Here is a 24057-nt window from a genome sequence, read left to right as displayed (position 1 = left end):
GTGAGTCCACCAAGAGGTGAACTTGTGTCGACAAGTACCGTCACTACTTCGGACGATTCACAGCTGTTCCTACGGAGACGCTGAAAGGGTGCATTAAATGGAACTTCGTACCAGTGGAGACTCCTCCAGGTAAAGAGTTGATTTATACCACCTAAGTGTACTGGGTAAGAAGCTGGGAACTCACCGGAGAGTGCCGTTCTGATGCCGACACACACATTTCCCTCATCCATCCTTTCTCTCAACTTAAACTTCAATTTCCATCTTTAAACTCTTCTATCTGCTAGAAATCATTCCAGATATTTTTAGAAAGGTCTGTTGTACAGCTGGAAGCAAGGGAAACAATCGCCGTATTGTTTCCTCCTTGTAAAACTTGCTAAATTAGCCATGTTGTTATTTTCCAATTCTGCCAAATTAATGTAAATGTGTGATGTTAAACTTGATTCTGTAAATAAATGACCACGTTCATTTTGATGGGTCAAAGATAAACACGTTTCCGTCCACATTTAATAATTCAACACACGACATTATTCAGTCCAGAAAAATGAAAGAATCCGTTTAATTTATGAATATATCACAGCATATGTTCATCTACACTTTTGCAAATATTATTAACACTTGGATCAATGTACCTTTACCTCACTGACGTAAAGGTGGAAAGGAATGCATCATGACTCTTCAGACTGCAGTCGCTTTGCAAACCATTGGCTTTGTGTCCGATTTTGTACCATAGCTACATGGAAATGATCTGGGTGATTTGAAAAACTTGGATCTGTCATGTTCAGACTATCACAAAAAATAAGATTTGGGCCACTTTTACCTGCAGTGTCACGCAGCCTTACTCCTCAGTCCTGCCACGCCTACGCTCACCTCCACCGTTTCAGTAAGCTCGGCTGTTTCTCATCTCTTCGTTTGTCGCTCTTTTATTCTCCCTGTCTCCATTCTTGGGTCAGTTGAACTTTGTGTGAGTATTTATTATGGAGTTATTATAGAGTGTGTCAGTATAAATCCTGCTAATGAACAACATGTTCACCATTAAATCTTTGATGATCCAGATTCGACAAAAACATAACAGCAGTAGACAACAAAGACAACAGTAGACAATCATAAAAGAAGGCATATAAATTAAATAAATAAATGGAAGAAAAGGATGTTAAAAAGACAGCTACATAATAGAGCGATGTAGAAAACTAAAAACAGGAACATGTCTGCATTGGTTCTTGCCAGGAACTTACCAGATGTTTGTAGCCACTTAGAGAGGTGAAGGTCGAGAGCTTCAGATCTTTTTGCAAGACATTCCAGGAAACAGGAGCAGAGTAGGAGAAGGTTCTTTGAATAGTTCAGTTCTCACTGAGGAGACACTGCAGGTAATAATGTCCTGAGAGAGCACGCTGTAGCTGCACTCACGCAGAGACATGTAGGAGGAGATGTATGAAGGCAGCAGACCAAGAAGTGATTTAAAGATGAAAATGTACCAGTGAGAGAGTCTGTGTGAAGTTAATGATGACCAGTTAACCAGTGAATACAGGGTGAAGTGGTGGGTACGGTAGTTGAATCCACTTATGAATCTTAGTGCACCGTGATAGACAGCATCCAACATCTGCAGGGTTCTTGTAGGAGCGTTCATGTAAATAATGTCACCGTAATCAATGGAGGGAAGGAAATTCACAGATACAAGGCGTTTTCTAGCGTTCAGAGTTAGACAGTATTAGAGCCATATTTTGGGTGTTTATGTACTGGTATTTATTGTTTTGTTTGGTGTAATATCTGAAAGAGACAATGGGTGGCATCATGTATGGTTAAATGGAGTCACAGGTAACCTCTCAGCAGGTGTGCTGATTGCGGCAGAAACACAGTTTTTGACCGTCTTCGCCGTGGTCTTTGTCGTCGTCATCTTCGTCGTCGTCATCTTCGTCGTCGTCATCTTCGTCGTCGTCATCTTCGTCGTCGTTGTTTAATTTTGTTGTTTGATTACTTCGATGCAGCAATTATGTGAACATTTTGTTTGTACTAAGTCGACTGTAAGTGTGCAGCATTAAAATTTGTATCTAGTTGCAGAGCTCAAGATAATAAATGCTCTACAAAAGAACCTCAAGCATTCATTCATTGGATCCAGGAGGACGACGTGTCAACCCATTGCCTGCCAGCAGCTCCTCGGCGGCTTAGGTTCATTTTGTTTCATTGGTTAAGAACTATATATAGACAGGATCTATTTCTGAAACGGAAACCCACTTTAACTTTCAGTTTCTTTACCGAGTTTTCCACGTCGAGCTTAAAAGAGAGATTCGAATCGACCAAGATACCCAAATATTTATAGGAATCGACAAACTCAATAGGAGCACCATTCAAAGATAAAATCAATGGAATTTACCTTTTGTTTTGTTTAAATAAAGTAAAGTTTTAGTTTTATTCTTTTTTTGTGTGTGTGTCTGTCTAAATTCCTGGGTCCAAATCCTGAAAACTAAGACACAAACAGCAGGAGCAGCCAGCTGCAGCTCACCTCTGGCAGGTGCATCATAAATCTGTTGGATTAAATAAACTAACTGCACTGTACGGGGTCATGAAATAACTGTTTGCATGAAATGATATGACATTTCTGACACTTGTGTCTTGACCCCCCGTTGGACTGGTCATCAGCTTGTTGATCTGGTCAGAAATATACTCCAAATCTTTAACCTGAAGTCGTTTATAAAGCTATCTACAACAGGTAAGATATTATGTTTGTAGCTTTTTCACAACATCCCATTTAAAAAGATCTTGACTATTCCTTTTAACAGTGAAAATTATAATTTAATGTACATCTGGCTCAACATGGAACACCCATTATCAAAGATGGCTTGAACGTGTTTCTGATGTCATTTAAAGGTAATTTTTAGATAATTATGAAAATAAAATTGTCAGTTTTAACAAAACTTCTAATTTTTAACCACAGTTTTTCTTTCTTCTTTATAACTCGTGGTGTGCAGCTCTGTGGAAGCTTTATTGTGTTATCCTAGGGAGGTTCACAGGAAAACTGAGGCTTTGTATTGAAGCAGATCTTCTGTTTGAATATTACTTGAATCACTGCTTAGTTGGGACTGGAAGTGGTTCATTTGGCCTCAGGAACACCCTGGAAGCTGACAGGAGTATTATTTCATAAATAAGGGATGCAAAGGTTTTGATAATGAGACAGGTCTGATCATTTACTTTCGTACAGAGAGAGGGTTTCTTTTAATATTTCTAAATAATGAAATATGTCAGCACTTTCTCAGTTTGAAAAGAACCACACAGACTTTGCAGCCATAGTTTTTTCTTTTTAATCTTGTTCCAGAATTGACTACCAACTTTCTCTGTCCTATATCACCTTTAGGATTGTGGCCCTGGCTTCCAGGCTGATCTTTTTTATTTTTCTTGTTTCTGTGCTGTGAGGGAGACATGTGAGGTACAGTAGATTCAAACAGATGATTTTCATGTAGGGGAGGAGTCCTGCTGACCAGACCACTCATGTGAAACACCAGTTCATCCCTGATCATGTGCCAAAACAATTTCCACAGATCTAACTGAAGCAGATGTAATCGCAGCAATAAATGAGACCCCGGAGTGGAGCAGGATGAGACGGTGCACATGTGGTTTCATTTAGACAGGCAAATGTGGACCATTTGCCCCGTCTGTGCTGCATGCTGTCCACCAAACATGCGAACACGAACCTTTCACAAACTATCAGAGAACACCTCGGTCAAAACAGGATTATCTTTGAAACTATATCATTGAAACTAGGATATTTTGCTCCCAAGTAAAATTATAAACCTTTTTGTTCTGATTTATTTCAATAAAATTACAGGTTCTGTTGTAGCAGCTCGGTGCATGAAATCAATTTTTGTGTCTGAGACTCAAAACGGGGTTGGGGGGGGGGGGTCATATTGGTTACAAAGGGGAGCCAAATTGAAAACTTGATTCAAACCAAGGGTCAATTTCTGTAAGTGCATTAACTCCAGTCTGACATCTTTTCTTGGCTGCAGGTTCATTTGACCTTCTCTTTGGCTTTTTCCACATCAAAATCAAAGTTTAATGAACAACTCAAACAAAATTTTCTTGACTTCAAAATTGACCCACTGTCATCTGAAGACTAAATAAAGGATGCTAGGTTTTTAAACAATGAGAGACGATAACAAACATTTTACTTAAATATCATCTTGAGGGCCAGATAAAATGTTAACAAGGGCCAGAGTTGGCCCTCAGACCTTGAGTTTGACACAGAATATATCTGTACATCATAAATTTTTACTTTTTGATAAAAATAAAAAAAAAACACTAGCTACTTATTCTCTTTAAAGGAATATCTTTTGAGTGCACTTCTGTGGATATGAATAGTAAGTATCCTACCTGTTCTAGATAGCGCTGCAAAACCCCTCAGTTTGGAGAAATAGTTATATAGAATTTTGGTGTTTGGGTTCAATATGGGCAATGTGAAGATTTACCCAGGTTCACATAAACCACTTTTTTAAAGTTGGCTTTGTTTACACTGCAATTCACTCTGACTAGCTAGTAGCTCATCACTTTAGCCACAATTTTACTTTATTGCCATGAAAAAATGAGCGATGTTGACCCAGATGTTGATCCAGACAATAAAAAGATCCAAAATTAAGTAGGACCGACACAGGTTAACTGGATACACAAAGCAACAGGGAACTAATTAAAAAAAGGCAAACAAACAAAAAGAACAGGGAATATACGTAAATATCAGGGAGGGTAATTACTTGAAACACAGGTGAGTGGGTCACTGATGGGAAGCAGGTGTGAGTGAAAATGAACAATGAGGATGGTGAAGTTTAATTTGTCTATCTGGGTCAGTTGTACTTGGTATACAGTGCCAGAAAATTCTACTCTACTTTTCTCACCTATTTGTGTGTCCAAGCACAAACCAGGGTTTGACCATTTTTGTTTACCTTTGTGAAGGAGCGAGTGATCATGTATAAAAGAAACGGTGCGTGTTGTCTTTCTGCTGACTGGTTTTGAATCGAGGAGTCACGTGATCTTGCCTATTAATTTCAGAGGGCAAAGCGGAAAACGTTTGCCTATCCCAGAATACCACACAACAGACAACAAAAATACAAACTAACCGGGAACTACTCTGAACACAAAGAACCAAACATGAAATAACAAACTCAAATACAAAAAAACAAAATGTTCCCACAACCCTGACATTGGCTCCTCTAAATGAAAGCCATATAAAAAGTCATCTACCACAGGTAAGATATTGATTATTCATAACCTATTAACTGAACCCTATTAAAAAAGTTCTGAGCCATCTTTTTAAAATACCACCCCAAAAAAGTTTATTTTTTAAGGTATAATTCTTGACTTGTTCTCTTCTCGACGCTCGGCTGTGATTTCAGCAGCAGTGTATCTTGGCACATTTACTCTGCTTGAATGTTTCTCTTCTGCCAAGCTTCTCAGGACTGGGAGCCATGTTTTCAGCCAGTGCTCTGGCTCGTCTGCAGGCATTCATGGTGCCATCAATAAAATGTCTTCTTCCAGCACGGTTTAAGTCACACAGCTGAATAGAACCACAGTCAAGATGATGAATTCACTGGAGGTCTGGTCAGGTTTGTGCCAAACATGCTGGGCTCAATTTGAGCAAATAAAGAGTGGTGTTTGGATGTTGTCCATGTAATCTAACCTAATCCAGTGTCCTTCACACTGTTTGAGATACACAAGAAATTCAAATCTCTGTTGATAATCTATGTGTTGAATTTGAAGTACTTTCATTCAGGAAGTGCATCACCCATAGCATCATCTTAGCAGCCACTGCAGCTCTGATTAATGATCCTATACAGCTCGTTCTACACATCCTGATTACTGTAGTAACCGTGCTGATTGGAGTACAATCTTTAGTAGGTCACGCTTCATCAAATGGGATTTTTCTAACTCTAAAACCTCAGTTGTTTCCCGTTCTTCTCGTATTTCTCTTCGGTGTTAAAGACAGAGCCCATGAGTGCAATAACCGAGAGGTTTCTGCTGTTTTCAGATCAGTCCATTATCGTGTAGAAAATTGCAGATGTGCTCAGCTGGCTCAGTGTCGTTGCTTCGCCAATGTTCTAACTGATCCCAGTTAATTTGACTGAAAGTAAAAAATAATGACAAAATGTGACACTTTATCAGCCTCGCAGAAGTTTTCTAATTAGCAAGGGACTTGCGTATATTGGTATGCAAGTGCGTTTTCTTCTATACAAATCTGCATTTCAAACTTGTCTTCCTGATGTCTGCAGTTATTTACTGAGCAGACTCCTAAAATGTGGAGGAGTTATTTCAGTGTATTTAGCTCACCACAAGAAAGATACAGAAGCCGTTGTTTTGGCCCCATAACAACTTAAGAAGATCGCTTTCAGCTCTGCTCAGGAAAATACAATAATAGAAAGCTAATCAGAAAAATGGAATGAAAAGCAGGTTATTCAAAATATCTGGATGATGTTCCATAGTGTTGATTTCTTTTTTCAAAGGCAGGGAGATAAGCGTTTTAATATAAATGTGTTATCTTTCCATGCGAATATGAGCTTCTGCGCTGGCTGTGATGTAAATTGGTGACAGAGTCGCTGGGATGTTTTCCAAAGCTTCAGTAGAGTCAGACAATAAAAAGAGAAACACAGCAGAGCTACTTCCCCTCCAACAGACAGCTTGAGGTGAAACAGTATCAGGAAGATTAAACCTTTGGCTGTCTAGCCCTGTGTCTGTATGTACCGGTAATAACAGTCCTTATGTGCTGCTGGGGACGGACTGATGCGTCTGTAATCATGATAAACTACTCACACAGCTCATCCGGGGGGGACGTTATCAGGCTGCTGGAGATCCATGCGTTCGTTCACAAAGTTAGCTGGGTAATAGCTGCTATTACCACAGCTGGTATTGAGATTACCTTTTAACGGCTTCCTTTTTTTCTGCATCTAGATCCTACGCAGCCGTTTCTGACGAGAGGCAGCTCCAACGATGGCAACGCAAACGGCCTGGAAACCATTTTCATCACCCGCCTCACCACGCACGTCGATGTGCCGTGTCTGGTCACGGTGCCGGATCTGAACGTCACCCTCGTCTCAGTACGCATCACCTCCCTCAACATATACCACCTGTTGAAGCTGTCAAGCAATGCCGTTCAAATGTACAGTGGGTTGCAAAAGTATACGTCCCGTCCCCTGGTATCCTGTCTCGTATTACCTTACAGGCTGGACTTTGAAATGATGTGTGGAAGGTTTAACTTTGCACTTCAAAAGAAACATCAGCAAGTCTCCTTAGGTCCATCTCCATGACCTTGGTACATCTAACCAGTGGGATTTTGGTCAATTCTTCATGACCAAACTACTCTAGAGCCTTCAGGTTGATCGAGGTCTGGGTTAATTGGGCCATTCTGGAACGTTTAACTGTTCTTCCTTAAATCACAAGAATATTGCTTCGGCTATGTGTTTAGAGTCATTGTCTTGTGAAAGGTGACCCTCTGCCCCTTCTTAACTGGAAGACTCCAACAGGTTTCCTTCAGGAATTTGTGTTTTGCTGCATCCATCTTTACCTAAACACTGACCAGTTTTATAGTTCCTACCAATGAATGAAAAATCCACTGCATGATGCTGCCACCACCGTGCTTCACCATGGGGATTTCAGCTTGTCTTGTGTTTGCATGGGACAAGGTGCTACATTTTAGTCTCATCTGATCACAGCACCTTCTTTCACATGTTTGAGGACTCTCCAATATATATTTTGTCATCTTCCATATCATCTGTCTTTTTCTTTTTTGTTTTGTTATCATTTTTTCTGGCCACTCTTCTATGAAGCCCAGCTCTGTGTTGCTTACAGTGGTCCTATGGACAGATCCTCCCATCTCTACAGAAGAGCTGTCCAGCTCCATCAGGGTTATTTCTGACCTCCTGGTTACTATTCCCATTTATACCCTTCTTGTCCCATCCATAACCCGGCTGGCTTGCTGCGGTGGCATATTCCTTTAATTTCCTACTAATGGATTCAAGAGACCTCTGTAGGACGTTTAGGATTCTGTGATACTGTCTCTTGCTTGGTGGTAGACCTTTCTGCTTCGAGGTGTTGAACTGGTGTTGGTTCCAGAGGCCGTTACATGTTCTTATCATTTGACAGGTGTAAATACTTTGGCACCATATCCACCTCTATCGACAACCCCTCACCTAAATTCATTATTCTGGAGTTTTTCATGTAGATCCGGTGATTAAAAATCAAATGGAAAATCCATTTAAATGTCAGTTTATGTGATTTAATAGAGAGAGTGCCGTAGGGATGAATACTTATTGCAACTCACTGCATTAGAGACAATCATTTTCATGTATTATTTCCACTCCAACAGCATTCAGCACCTCTGGAGATGAGCGAGATGACGTGGAGCAACAAGCGAGGCTGGACCATTCCCAGACGGGTCATTGACAGCGTGCCCATGGTCATTGTTGGATGTGTGGCCTCACTGGGAGGCAACGAGTATCACTCTGCCAGCTACCTGGTCCACTCTACAGGTAAAAATGAGCATTGGCTGTAAAAGCATGAAATGTACAAGTCGTGCAAGCTTTAACACGAACAGAGACGACAAGCTCCAACTCCAGGAACAAAGTATACGACTGAGATTTGAAGCGCTGCTCTCACTGTCTTGTCACAATAATTCAGAGTGAACCAGTTACGCAGTAGTGCAGAAAATTTCAGACCTTTATTGAATAATGTAATTTTCTCAAAGGCAACTCCTTTTATTTTCTTTGTTCGAGTGGAACATGAGCCATTATGGTGGCAGAATCTGAAGAAAATACAGAAAAAGGAAGGAAATGGAAGTCACAATTGGATTTCAGAAATAAAGTTGATGAACTTTGTTGTTTTTTGTGTATGTGCATGTGTGTGTGCAGAAGCTTTCCTTTCGTTGTGAGCAAACTCCGAGGCCCCTGAGGGGGTCTTTGCTCTGTGGTGAGAGATGATGCACCTCACTCTTGTAGAGGAGGAGAGGAAACTTATCTCGACTGCTGCCAGACAAAAATAATAGCCGCATCCTTCAGAGGAGAATGGAGTCCTCACTTTAAAGACTAATGGGGTGTTTTAAACAATCGGGCAATCACAGTCTGTTGCAGAGACACCATCATCATTTTCACCGAGGGTAAAAAGACATGAGTTGAATTTCAGCTTCCATGGCCACTGACCAAAGCTTTCGAGGCTTTTCTCTTATCTTTGCTTGAAGCGTCGCTGGGTTCCACTTTTATTTCCTTTAGCGACGTGGCTTGACACATGAAAGGAAACGGTGCAAGGTTGTGACAGAACATGTCTTTATAGTAGGATGTCTTCTCTGGTGCAAAGGAAAGTCCGTTTCCTCCAGTCCTGCGAGGAAGGAAAATCTGCTGACCATGTCGCTGTGACCTCTCATGTTGTCACCCTCCCCTCCCATCTTTTTTTTTTCCTTTCTTTTTCCCGGACAGGAAGTCAGATTTACGATGTCAAGCTGTTTCCTGAGGAGCCAGTGGAGCTTCTGGTGGGGGAGGCCCTCACTCTGAACTGCACAGCCATGGTGGAGTTCAACGCTGGGGTGGACATTCAGTGGTCCTATCCTGGTAAACAGGTACTCCCTCGGCTGATTTTCCAACAAGAGTTCAACTCTTCAGCTAGAATCAGTTTATTTCTGCTCACCAGACAAACAGCTGCGTAGAGAAACCCCATCGAGAAGCTCTGTCCCACGCCACAGAGGCTGTTCGGGTCCTGACCATCTACAACGTCAACATCACAGATACGGGACCGTACATATGCAACGTCACCAGCATGGACACAACAGAGACCCTACAGATTCAAGTCACAGTTTATGGTGAGCAGTAACACCACACTGAGAAGACCTAACCAAAATAACAATCCACGTACTGCACATGCTAGCATCCTTCTCCATGCAGCTCAAAGGGATAGTTGGGATTGATCTGATGACAAGATGACCTGACTGAAAATTGTTGGATTGTATACCTGGATTATTGAGCATGGAATTTTTTTTTATAGTCGGGATTGTTTTTATTAGGTTTCTTTAGGGTAGGTATGGGTAGTCAGTATCTTACCTGCAGTAGACAGCAAGCACAATCTCCATTTAAAGAGTCAGCGAATTCTTACAGAGTGAAACTATCAAGAAATCAGATTGGGGCTAGTTTTAGAGTAGATTTTCCAAAATTTTAAATGAATCCCACCTCAAGATTTTCATAGCAGTTTAAATCAATGCTCTATTGTAAAACTTTACACCATAAAGGTATGGATAGTTATACAAAAAAACTGTTTTGTTTGCTTGTTTGATGAGTTGTTGGCTTGACTTATTCATTACAATTTCTCCTCAATTCTACAACATGTCTACTGCAGGTAAGATAATGACTACTGATTATACAGAGCCCCAATACAAAAAAATCAAACTTTTCTTGTATCTGCAGTATTTAAAGACACTAAGCAACAACACGTTACAAATTAACTTAACCATTTATGCCATAATGGACTAGCAGCTAAATTAAAATGCTGCCTTATTTATAGAAACTGAGCATTTTTGAGAGATTTTTTGTTTCCATGTCTACAAAAAGCATCTTGTAACACACCGTTTTGTTTACATTGCAGGAAGTTTTGATAAATAACTTTATAAATAAAAATGTCAGTCATGACTTCCCAAAGCATGTTAGATTGTTCTTTAATATGGCTTTACAATTTGCTCTTTCGAATGAATTTGTATAAGAACACAACGTTTTCTCAGACAGCTTTGAATTCACTATAAATGATCATTTCTACCTTATAGGTGGTAACATTTGATCCCAGAACTCTTTCTGAACTGGTCTGTCAGTATATCAGTCACACTTTTTCCTTGTAACACATCTGCTTTATATTGTGTTTCATGTTGTGATTTGTGTTACACCTCAAATTGCTGTGAACAGTTTAGTTTGTGTGACTACTTATGCTTTTAGTGTTTCGCACTATTAAAGTGGTTTTGTCATTAGGAATCCACTCCAGTATAAGATTTGTTTTCAAAATCCAGACCACAAAATGTCCGTATGGAAAGGAGACATCAAGAAAAACCTTTTAAAACCACCTTTCAGTCCACAGTGGTTGAGTGTTTCGTGCGCCCACTTTTAGCTTTTAAAGCCGCGAGCACTTTATGTAAACAACAAAATGCCTCTAATTCCAGAAAGGCCGTTTATCAACCTTGACTACAGAGATGGACCTGTGGTAGAGGTGACTGCCGGCCAGAAGTCGTTCAAGTTGCAGCTTAACGTCTCTGCCTTCCCCACACCGGAAACTCAATGGTAACATAAGACTCTCTGGTGCAGTCATTAAATGTAAAAGGAAGTTTTCAGAAGTAAAACCAGGCCTAACATGGCAGCAATTTAGACCCGTTAGAGATTAACCAATGACCGGAACATCTAGGCAGCGTCGTTTTTTTGTGCTGTAGCAGCTATGTGTGTCTTGTGTCCAGGTATAAAAATGGGGAGCTGATAAACAACCGACCAGAGTTCAAAATGAAAAGGATAAGGATGCACTCTAACCATGCTTTGGAGATTAAGGAGGTTTGTCAGGAGGATTTGGGATTGTACACGGTGGTTCTGAGAAACAGAGCGGCTTCGCTGGAGAAGAGGCTTAACATCACGCTTGTTGTCAACGGTATGTGAACTTGGTGCCGGCTACCCTCAGTGGAAAATAGGACCAATAAGTGCCTTCTGCTTACATGCGTAGTATAGAATTATATTCCTGGGACTTGATCAGTACACTGTGGTAGCAGTAACTTATAAAGAAGCTAATAAAAACAACAGTTCTTTAAAGCAGCTTTAACAGTCCCATTTGTAAGTAACAAGTCTAGGATATGTGAGTTTTATATCAGCTTTAACTAAATAGCATCATTTTGGTCAAAAATAGTTGCAATTACTATTTTCTAAAGTGATATTTTTTTATTTGACACTACATTTTCATTTTTTTTTAATTCAAATGGATGTTAAACAACTCATTGGTATGTAGCAGCTCCTTTGGTCTGGCTGTAATAGTCTGGAGCAACATCTCATCACTTTCTTGTCCTTCTTATGGCCCCGCCTACTTTTGGGTGAAACCAAAAAAAGTGTAAACGTGTTGGTGACAAAGTGGAAATCAAAACATCACCCCTTAAAATTCCTGTGGTGCATTTTACAATGTAAAACTATGTATTTAAATATCAATATGGAACAGATGCAGTTTGGAAGAATACATTATTCTAATGTTTCCTTAGAATGCAAAATTTACTATTATGAACTTTACATACTATTTTCTAATTAAATGTATAGTAGTTTGGGGTAGTACCTAAATTCTGTAATGTTGGTCATAATATTGTACATTCTAAATATATATATTTTTAAATCGTGAAAATATCAATGCACTCATAATAAGGTTGTTTTTGTAGTTCCACCAGTGTCCTCGCATCAAAAATAAAAAAATAAATTAAAAAATATATAAAAGATTGAAATACAAGGTTTTCATGAGCCTTGCCAGGCTATCATTAAGTTGTTTTCTTCCTTGACACTGAAAACAAAGTAAAATTAGGGCTACAACCATGAATATTACAGCTGTGGCTGGTTGAGTTGATTGACTGGCTCCGGTGTTTTTCAGTTCCCCCACAGATTCATGAGAAAGAAGTGGCTGATCCCTCCAGTCCGTACCCCAGTGGCAGCAGTCAGACGCTAACATGTACTGCCTACGGTCTCCCTGCTCCAAACATCAGCTGGCAGTGGAGGCCCTGGGGCCCCTGTGTCCTCAACCGGACTCAAAACCGACTGTAAGCAATACCAAAGTCCATTTATTCAGTCCATTGATGTTTCTGTGAGCAGAAAGAAAAGTGTGGAAAATAAGTGTACAGCAAAAATTAAATTAGTTTAAACTAAAAAAGGATTCTGACTCAAGAACGGGGTGGAAGATTAGAGAACAGAGGAGATGATGAAAGTTCTGAGGAGGGCAACGAAACATGTCAAATCAGCGTCATGGTCCGTCTCACAGCAGTTTCACTTTCTGATAAACAGTAGATTAATCCACATGAACAGAAAAAAAAACATTAAGCTACACATGTGCTTTTACCCATCATGAGGCTACATATCACACACTTATGTCTAAAAGTACATGTGAACACTGAAACAAACAAACAAACACTTATCAGTAAGTGTCGCCTCAGGATTTTTCTCACTTTCTTTAACTCTTCTGAAGGGCACAGCATGATTTAATGGATTCCCTGGGCGACAATTTTCACCTCTTTTATGTTTTCTGTTGTGGGTGCTGTTGCTGAATTTCCTTTTTGTAGTTACATTCCTCCACCGTCTTCCCCCAGGGCTTAATTTTTTTTAAAGTTATTGCTGTTCTGACCTTTCCGTGTTGCAGACCCAAGATACCCAATGTGCTCTTATAAGAAGTACACACACCGTACACTTATCACAGTATAGCAGAACTTTCCCCTTAGTTGTCTAGTTTATGTTGTTTTACATTCATAGTGCATCTGATGTGGCATTTTATGGGCACTGACTGATATGCATTTGTTTTGACCTTTTCTTGTGTATCAGAATTGAATGTCTTTTGTACTCTGTTGGTCTTTTAGGAGTTTTCTTGTGTCCGTCTTGTGTCTTGTGGATGCACTTCAAGGATATTGGACATTTATAATCTTTGTGGTTGTAGTGGTAAATGGTAAAAAGACTGTACTTACTGTATATAGCACCTTTTTATTTTATCAAGACACTCAAAGCACTTTACACTACAATCTGTGCCCTCATTTACCCATTCATACAGCGCTCTACTAGATCTCTACAAAGCTAATTGAACAAATCATTCTTAAGAGACTAATCAAACCATAGTTTTGTTGGTGTGGTTGGTGAGCACAAATCTTGATATAAATAAAGATATACGCTAAACAAACGCCTAACGGCACGCTAAACGATCTAAGATATACGCTAGTCACTAATAGTGCAAAACAACACATGGAGCAACAGCAGCACGATTCTCATAGGTTCTGTTCAGCTATAATTTACATGCTTAATACGAGCACTAACATAAACTAAACTAACATAAACTGGGATTTATTTAAAGCATGCAACAAAAATACAGAAACAAGGTGCCACAAGTGAAAAAGAAATAAATCTATAGCAGCATGGTCCTAGTAGGAGAGTAGTTCTGATGACAGTGAGGTTTCTCTTAGCAACATGGTCTTGTTGGTGCCATGGTACTGTTAGCGGCGTGGTCTTGTTAGCGGCATTAGCAAGTCTAGTTAGCAGGTCCGTCAGCAGCCCGATGGTAACAATGACTGCAGCCCTCCCAGACTGCCCTCCAGAACTGGGTCCGGCAGACGGAGAGCATCAAAGGTTTCCCCATGGAACCGAATGGGTTCGTAGAGTTCGGTCCAATGGAGGATCATGGAGACAGCTGCCATGACAGGCCTGAGCCCGAGGCTGGAAGGAATGAACCACAATGGCAGAAAACTCCACAAGTGTGTCACGGTCAGACCCGTACTCTGGATGTGCACTATATGCACACAAAAAGTTAAAACAAAAATAACAGGAACATAATAATAATATTGTTGTTGTTGTTGTTGTTGTTGTTGTTGTTGTTGTTGTTGTTAATAGTGTGTGTATTGTCATCATTGTATGTTCCCATACAATGGCAAAATTGTCTCTCTGCATTTAACCCATCCACCTCCATGTGGAGCAGTGGGCAGCTGTGGAAAACGCTTGAGGAGCAACTGGGGATAATGTGTCCTGCTCGAGTTCACCAGGAGCCTCTGGAGCTGTGGCTCGGCTGAGCGCGGCCATCTTGGCCAAAGTATACCCCCAGTCCACTATACCTGGGGTCAAAGGGGCCTAGGCTAGTTTATACACTGAGTATATTGTAGCCTATATCGCCATCAGGCCAGACTGTAATGTTATCAGTAGTTTCGAGTCCTACGTACAAGAATTAATTATTTTTGTTTTTTACTTAATACCTAAAATTGACTACAGTAACAATAAAGACTGGACTTAATCAGTCCTGAGCTCCTACAAGAACTAAAATAGTTTCATTATGTCTATTAGAACAAGAAATGAGTAAATCCTGGAAAATATAGAAAATAGCCCATTCCTCGTTGCTCCAGCAAACTCCCATTGCTTGTAGAGTTGCATTTGGGCCAAAAAAATCTGATCTGACCCGGTGCCACAGCCCACAGTCATAATTTCTGAACCCAACCCGATCCAACAAATTAACAGTAATTGCAGGTCTGAACCCGGAAACAACCCCAACATTTTTAATTAGTTACTGTTTTAACGGTCAGCGACATGAATTAAGGGGCAGAAGATTCGGAGCTGAGGGGGTGTTTGTTCTTTCATGGCCGTAAAAGAGCATTTAATCCCTGCTTCTGCCTGCAATCTGATTTATTCATGGACCCTGCTCTGACACGTCTGCTTTGGGCTCTCACCTGTTTGGGTCGTCGGCCTTGTGCGTCCGCTGAGTGCAGCGGCAGAATGAAGGTCCATTTGGGCGATGGATCGCTTCCTGCCTGGCAGTATAGTACCATCTGAAGCTGAACAGAACTTTTTACCTTTTTCAAGGCCAGTCAGCTCGCGGTGAAATGGCTGTGTGCGGCTTGTGATTGTATGGCAGGCCATGTTATCATATAATTGGATTGTCGCTGATCCTGACACAATTAAAAACCCGACACCGACCCGGCCCAAACATCCAGCACATTATCATGGCCCGGCCCACCCCGAATTCGGGTCGGGTGGAGCCAGGCTTAGGGCTCGGGTTAGAAATGACCGCTCTACTTGCTTGCATTGTTTGTTGTGTCCACCATTTTGCATCCCTGATTCATTTTAAACGGTGCAAATATTCTTAGTTTGTAACAAAAGATATCAAAGATTTGTCATTTCTTGACAAATTGAAATCTCAACCAATTTACTGTTGAAATTGTCACGGTTCATGACTCTGTGATACACGTTACTGAACGAGACATCGTTTGAGATTACCACGTTAAATTGATATATTCTTACCTGGGGGGATGATCTGGCCTAGGCTTTTTTACACTCCCGAGGACAGTTTATTCCTCTGGGTATATACTTTGGCCCAGGCCAAACTCCCATTCATCCATCCATTATCTTTACCCATTTCTTCCATTTCGGATCATGGGGGTCACTGGTGCCCATATCCAGCAGTCACTGTGTGAGAGGCAGAGGACACCCTGGACAGGTCTCCAGTCCATCACAGGGACACAAAGAGACAAACAGCCATTCACTCTCTCACACATCTAGGGATAATAGAGTTACCAATCAGTCTAACACGCATGTTTTTGGTCTACGGGAGGAAACCGGAGTACCCAGAGAAAACACATGCACGGAGAGAACATGCACAGCTCTACCAACTGTGCCACCGTAACGCACCCCGGACCAAACTATAATTATACATCTATAACTTGTCCTGCTACACCAGCACTATATATCATTTAGTCCCTGACTGCACAGAAACAATAAAACGTTCCTTTAAATCGATTCTGGCATGAAATAAAAAACATGGATGTTACTTTGTTACTTATATATCATACGTTCAAACACAGTCTTGTTTATTTTATTTTATTGTTTGTTAAATTAGACCCACTAATTTATTTACATTTCTCAAGTAGTGTTTTTTTATTTTTCAATTTTCTTTCATGATTCTGCGTAAAATAAAGTGAAACTGAGTCCCATTAATTGGTCCTCTTGTAGAACCGTGTCCCTCGGGTAAGAATGCCAAATACTGGTAGATTCCATTTCATGTTTCATTAGCTCTGCCATGATGTTCCCGCTGACGATCATCATAATAGAAATGGTTGTTTCCCTTTAGTTGCCGGGACGCTTGATTTAATTGCTTTTGCTCTGGGATACAAGCTGATCTGAAATTCAAATGGGGGGGGGGGAGGGGGGAGAAACGGGTCTTTGTACAGCCAAGGATGTCTGATACGTTTCTGAATTCTTGTCCACTCTTCACTGTCTGATGCAATGCCGCAAATGTGTTTGTGCTTTTCTCCAGGGTCCGACAAGACAGGAAAGGTCAGAGCGAGAGGATCGCAGACTGTCAGAACTGGCGGGAGATTAACTCAGAAAACGCCTTGAATGAAATTGAATCGATCGAAACGTCCGTTGAAGTGGTGGATAATCGGGAAAAGGTTCCAGCCGTTAGGACTCAGTTTTTCTATGAATTGACCACAATAGATTAAAATGTGTTTTTGTGCGTGAGCGATAAATTATATTATTAGGGCACAACGCAGAAAAGAAAACGTTAATGTAAACGTGACTTGTCCCTGAACCGTTGTTTTTATGTAAGTGTCCTAAATTCAGAGCTCCATAACAGAATTTTTCAACCAGGAGCTATTTCCACTGTAGAAATATTTAGAAGAGTTTTCCTCTGCAGGCTTCCTGTTAGAGCTGAATATAAACACATCCAGATGCATGCATAAGGACCACACGTCTGCACGATGTATAAACTCCTGCCATTAGAGGAAATCATCGCAATCACTGACACAGATGCTCTCGCATGCAAAAATTCATTTATTGAGTCGCACCTGAGTGTGGTGGTCTGATTTAGTGTCTGCTCAGCTACAGGACAGCAGACTGCGCTTCCTTTAAACTTTGCACTAGATGTCTCATTCTCGTTTTCTCACCTAACAGATAGTGAGCAGGCTTCAGATACGCAACGCCAGCATTTCTGTCATGTACACGTGCTCTGCTGAAAACAAAGTGGGCAAAGATGAGCGGCTGATCTATTTCTATGTAACTAGTGAGTACACATACACACAAAGTTTAGTTTTTGTACCTTTTGCACAGTTAATATGGGGTTTGTACATCTAGGCTGAGGGATGTAATGCATCATTGGGTTTTGCCTCTTCTGTGTCACAATAGTAAAGAACACGTAGCGTTCGCAATCGTAGAAAATGAGATGAATTCAATATTTGAAAAGATTCATTGTATAGAATTCCAGGAGGAATGAGGTCAGGGACTCATACACACATCTATTCTGTGTAAAGGAAATCCTTTAAGCATTTTTTTTTCTTGAAAAGTAACAGGATTTGCTTATGAATGAAACTCAAAACATTTTGAATACACTCACCGACAAAGAAAGAAGCCCCACATGGAACGGTCTGATTGGGAGTTTATTAGATTTGCATGCAGGCCACTGCAGGATAAGTAAATGATCGATTTGAAAGGAGCTGGCGAGTCTAGAACAGGCACCAAAGGGCATGCTGTGTACGGAATAGCATAACAAGTGGAGTGTCAGTGTTATCAGGCAGTTGCCAGAGCATTTGACAGTCAAAACGGTGAATGAAGAGCAACAGACACACAGGATGCCTTGTGGACACATTAGACAACATTACCTGCACTTTATAGAGTTTGCATGGGGCCAAGCAGAACCATTAGCTGCACGACACTTCAGGTCCATCTCCTCTGGTAGTGATTCAAGGGGCACTGATGATGCAACAGGGTGGCATCTTGCATATGCGTGTCTAACCCCTCTTGAGGCTGGTACAGTCTTTAAAACAAAGAAGCACCTGTCTAAAGACTGTCTGGGTCATGTTGAGGTCTTCCTGTGGACATCCAGGTTTAAGAGTGCTCCACCATGTTTGTTGGTGAGTGTAGTTTATACATAGAGACAACAATAGGTCTTTTCTTAGGTAGAATGTTTCAGCAGAAAAATAATCTGTACATGTTATAAGGTTGGGATCTTCCTTGTGCATGTATGAATAGTCTCTGCAGTTATTGTTCGAGTTTTGTGGATACAAAGTTTTACCCATTAGTCAAAAAACTTGATACTTTTTATGCCAAACCTGTTGGAGAACAATCCCAGATAGTTTTATCTTTTACTGGTTGCAATGACCTCTCTGTGTATATGTCCCCAAAATTTATTACCTGGAACGCTTTAATGCCAGAGAAATACTCGTATTAAAACTTCCCGGGATGAGGCTGGCCTTCAGGGTACCCGCACCGAGCGGCACAAATAACATTTCCCTCTCCACCGTTTTATTGAGACGCTCAAACCAAAGAGTTTCCATCAACATCCCCTGGATTTAAGTGTGAGCCTTCAGTTTATGTTTTTTATCGCTGTAAGTTAGATGGAATGATCTTTTAGGGAATGCTTTTTACTGTTTGATACAGTGTTTCACCCCGACCCCTCATTGACCTTTGTTTACCTCCAAAGCCATCCCTGAGGGCTTCAGTGTGGACGTTCGGCCCTCGGAGTCTCCTCTGGAGCAGGAGAAAGTGTCCCTGCGCTGCAGTGCTGACAACTACACCTACGATCAGCTGCAGTGGTACCGTCTCAACCCCCAGGCCCTGCAGGACCAGCGCGCTAAGCCTCAGGAGCTGGACTGTAGCAGCATGCACCTCTACGCCAAACTCCTTCAGGGCCAGCTCTTTTTCCAGAGACCCTCCAACAGCTGGGTCTCGGACTTCACCGCAGAGTCCATACGGCTGCAGGACGAGGGACATTATGTGTGCACGGCTCAGAGCAGGCGCACCGGGGAGAAGCAGTGTCTGTCCAGATACATCTCTGTCAAAGGTGAGGAGGTAAAAAAAAAAAAAAAAAGAGATGAAAGCCCCAGAAATGAGTAGAAACATTCACTCCAGTTACAGATAATTATAGGGCAACGCTGTGCGGAGGAAACACACATGATGGGCCGCAGGAGTGGAGCTGGTGCTGAAATGCTGGAGGCTTATAATTACACACACTCACAAAGGGATGCCCACGCTCTCTGGTGCCCACACATAACGGGAGAGAGTACCTGGTGTTTGCACAGCGTAGATATGTAGGGACAGAAAACAGAGCGGAGGCAGAAACACACAAACACTTTTCATGCTTCATTCATGCTCTGTGCTGAAACTCTCTCATCAGTCCCTTCAGGACTATTTTATTTATATTTACCTTTTCAGTCATACAACATTACACGTGTGCTTCTACTGTGCACATCAGTGGGAAAAAAATAAATATTTTTTTTCACTATTTATTCTTTTCATAACTCCAGTTTTGTTCCGTTTGTTGTCGTTTCCAGCCCTGGAGGCGCCTCGGTACAAGCGCAGCCTCACCAACCAGACGGTGAACGTAACGCAGTCTCTGCAGATGGAGTGCGACGTGGAGGGCAGACCTCTGCCCCGGCTCTCCTGGTTTAAGGACCACCAGCCTCTCCACCAAACGTCAGGTGAATACGAAACCAAACGCACACACAGGTGATGCTACGTTTGCGCAACACTGCCCACCAACGCTCACACCAGCAGGAAGTCAATTAATTATCCACTTCTTCACATCAAAATCATCAGATAATTGAAAAAACTGGCGTTCCTTGAAGGAGTGCACATCACCCGCTTCTTGTCAAGGTCACCTTTCATGGCTGTAGGTGATAAACTTTTGATATCATATAAATGTAACAGTATAAATACTGTTAACCTCATGCTGCCGAGTAAACACCTTAGCTATTGACAGGAGTCCATGCACGGAATAAACCGCAGCTGTCCAACAAACCACTCATTTCTATTCTCATCGAGTACATTTCCTGAGTGCCAAGTGGATTTGATTGACAGCCTGAGCTTCAGGTTAACTCAGGCGGGCCACTAAGACATGTAGCCTGGCTTGTAGGATGATGGAATAATAAATGAGAGCTACAGATTGATAACCGGAGGTGTGACAAGAATCCAAAACTTTTAAAAAAAAGATGGAAGTTAAAGGCCTAGTGTAACTTTCATGGCAGAGTTTTAGACTAAATTCATTTTTTTGTTGAGAATTACACAAACGCCATTTTGGGTAAGCCTAGAAAATACCGTGATGCGATAAGTCACGTGATTTGTTAGCACTTGTTGTGAATGACTGTCGGCTACTACCACGCCAACGTTTCTCTCCGAATCTATAAAATTCACTGAGTTATATCCGTTTGTCTCCAGGCTAAGGTCCGTTAGATGTGGTGGACATCTTGAGTCGTGCTGACTCCAGTGATTAACAGATGAAAGTTTCAATAAAATCCAGCCAGTGATTCATGATACATTTTGCTCAAACACACACACACACAGGAGCTGCAGAGTGTATGCCACTTATTATCCCCCCCCCCCCCCCCCCTCCACAGGGGTCCAGCTGCAGGACTCAAACCGCACACTGAGTATCCAGCGGGTCAGAGAGGAGGACGCTGGCCTTTACACCTGCACCGCCTGCAACCAGCGAGGCTGCGTCCACTCCTCAGCGGCTGTCAGGGTCATCGGTGAGACACACACACACACACACACACACACACACACACACACACACACACATGCACAATCAAACAGATTAGTCTCAGGTGCACTCAGGCCTGTACAAAGTGCACATTTCGGCCTCTCAGACTGACTGCAGCTAAAGTTCACGTGGCGACTGCTGCTCTCCAAATTAAACTCGTTGACATTGTGGACGTTTTGTAGTCAGAATGAATAATTTAGCAGCATTACTGAAAGTGGTTTCAACAGAATTCATGAAAAGGGTAAAAGTCTGCTCTTCAAACTGATTTCAGCCGAAGAGTTGATGTTAAAGAGCTGCGGTAAACTCTGTGACGCAGCGCCTCCTGTAGTTGGTGCAGGGCGCAAACCTTGATGGGGGGGCGGGGTGTTAAAGTGTAATAATTTAAGGTTCAAGGTTCTTTATTGTAGGCAGCACGGTGGCGCAACTGGTAGAGCTGCTGCCTCTCAGCGAGCAGGTCCTTGGTTCAAACCCCAGTCCAGGGGACCTTCTGGGTGGAGTTTGCATGTTCTCTCCGTCCATGCGTGGGTTTTCTCCGGGTGCTCCGGTTTCCTCCCACAGACCAAAAACATGCATGTTAGGCTGATTGGTAACTCTAAATTGTCCCTAGGTGTGAGTGAGAGAGCGAATGGTTGTTTGTCTCGTTTGTCTCTATGTGGCCCTGTGATGGACTGGAGACCCGTCCAGGGTGTCCCCCGCCCCTCGCACAGTGATTGCTGGACATGGGCACCGGCGACCCCCGTGACCCAAAATGGAATAAGCCGGTAAAGATAATGGATGGATGGATGGTTCTTTATTGTCACATCACATGTGGTACATGAGGTGGAACAAAATTGTGCACACTGGGTCCCAGTTACATCCAACAGCAAAAATATGAAGTGTAAAAAGAAACAGCAAATAAGGATCTAAGATATAAACTAAGATATACGCTAAACGCTAGTAGTACAAAAACAATACACCGAACAACAGCAGCACGAACATGAGTCTGAATGAATGAATACAGCAGCATGAGATCAGCAGCATGGATAATCAGCAGCACAGTATTAAGTGTTCTTCTTTCTGTTTACTTCTTTGTGGTAAGGTTCGAGTGACAAGGCCAACGTGGAGATAGTGATTCTGATCGGGACCGCAGTCATCGCCGTTTTCTTCTGGGTCTTGCTCATCCTCATCTTCTGCAACGTGAAACGGGTCAGAGGACTTTCTACCTCTGTGTTTGTGAGAGAAACCAAGAGTTTGACCTCTGACTGTTGACACACTGCCGCTGGGCTCTGAGCCCAAACGTTTGTCACGGTGGAAGTCACCCTGAAACAGAGCTGCTGAGTCCAGTCGTGCTGCTAGACCTGCTCAAAAGGACTTTTATTGTTGGACCGCTGAGTCAGATTTCACTCTGTTGTTCTCCTGTTTTCTATTTTTCAAAAGTTTTTTTTTTTCTAATTATTTCTACATATTTGTACAGAATACAAGTAGAGATACGGTGCAATATATTTTTTTCCCATTCAACTTTTATTTATACAGTTTAGTCTCATTGAGCCTCGAGGACTCATTTTCAAGAGACTTGTTTAGATAGATGTGTTCTGACTTTGATCTCAAAATTAAGAAAACAAATATATATTTTTTTGCACGGTGGCCCTAATCCTCTTCCGTACATTTGTGCTATTTTAGCTTTTTAAATATCAAAAGGTTCAACTCATTCAGGGTGCTACAAGCTTTAATATTTTCAGAACATTTAACTTTATTCATAAATGATTTCTCCATAGAGATTATTTGAGATTTCTTCAAAATGTGCTCTTTGAAAGCAGCATACTTGTTCTATTTTTTGTGTTCTTTAGCTACTTTTAGCATTTAGCTTAACGTTTTGCTGCTTTCAACTAACGTTTTACCACTTTAGCTTTTAGCTAGCCTTTCTTTGGAAGCGTCTTGCTTTAGCTTGTAGCTAGTGTTCCACCCGTTGTAGCTTTACCTACTCAGTTCCAGCTCTTTTTTCTTTCTTTTAGTCATTTATGACATTTGAAATATTTTCCAGGTGGCCTTTCCCTCTCTGTTTGGTTTATATTTGTCTCCATTTGAAGCTACAACTTATCATATCTCATATGAAAAATTTGGTCACCACAGCTAGAAAAATTAGCCAAAACAAAAATGGCTACACCTCAGTGACTTTTACAAATATTGAGCTAAAATTTGGCATTGTAGGAGTTGAGAGTCATTTACAACACACTTTGAATGTTAACACATCTTGTGGGCTCTTATAATCTAATCTGAGATTATGTATAACATCATTTACAATGTTTGACCAAATAGGCCGTAACCCTGTCCATTCTTAACACAAGGCAGTAATACACTTTGCTTTTGAACTAACTTGCCAACCCAGTTAGAATTAAACTAATTATCCAAACTGAGGTCATTCAAAAAGCTACATCAAATATTTTATCATAATCTTTCCAGAGAACCTCGCTGCAACAGATCTGAACGTTCACTTTAATTCACAGAAATCTGCTGGAACAACTTATTTTGTAACTACATGATTCACGTTTATTCTGGACTAAATTTACCTTTTTACTCTGCCAATAAAACTGTATCACTTACCACCGTATGAACGCACAGATGGGCTATAAACAGTGACAAACACCCTGCCAGCTCATAACAGCAGACTTTGAGCGGCCCACATTGTTTTTCCTTCTAAAGTTTCTTTCTTGTGTAACAAAGACCTTGTGCTGGCAGGATGTCGTAGCAGTGACCTTCAGATGTTTTTAGCTCCAAGGCTACTCTTTGATTTGACACACGTACCTGTACTGGACTAAACACATGGCGTAAGAGGTCGGCCATGATTTATAGATTTTATAC

The 24057-nt window shown here is 41.4% G+C and overlaps 1 protein-coding gene across 1 annotated transcript in view; it reads left to right on the top strand.

Moving 5' to 3' along the window:
* The first annotated feature begins 5554 nt into the window (after nt 1-5554).
* The window catches only part of flt4 (fms related receptor tyrosine kinase 4), a 35093-nt gene continuing 16590 nt past the window's right edge, over nt 5555-24057 (top strand). The window contains exons 1-14 of the mRNA XM_037675079.1: nt 5555-5582; nt 6922-7067; nt 8336-8498; nt 9438-9577; nt 9649-9817; nt 11156-11273; nt 11444-11628; nt 12601-12766; nt 16999-17134; nt 17637-17745; nt 19162-19521; nt 20012-20158; nt 21074-21205; nt 22298-22404. Of these exons, the coding sequence (XP_037531007.1) occupies nt 5555-5582; nt 6922-7067; nt 8336-8498; nt 9438-9577; nt 9649-9817; nt 11156-11273; nt 11444-11628; nt 12601-12766; nt 16999-17134; nt 17637-17745; nt 19162-19521; nt 20012-20158; nt 21074-21205; nt 22298-22404 (2106 nt within the window). The remainder of the gene's footprint in view (nt 5583-6921; nt 7068-8335; nt 8499-9437; nt 9578-9648; nt 9818-11155; nt 11274-11443; nt 11629-12600; nt 12767-16998; nt 17135-17636; nt 17746-19161; nt 19522-20011; nt 20159-21073; nt 21206-22297; nt 22405-24057) is intronic.

Source organism: Nematolebias whitei, chromosome 4, assembly GCF_014905685.2.
Source record: "Nematolebias whitei isolate Nwh7 chromosome 4, NemWhi1, whole genome shotgun sequence".
NCBI classification, from domain to species: Eukaryota; Metazoa; Chordata; class Actinopteri; order Cyprinodontiformes; family Rivulidae; genus Nematolebias; species Nematolebias whitei.
This window is presented reverse-complemented; position numbering and strand designations above follow the sequence as displayed.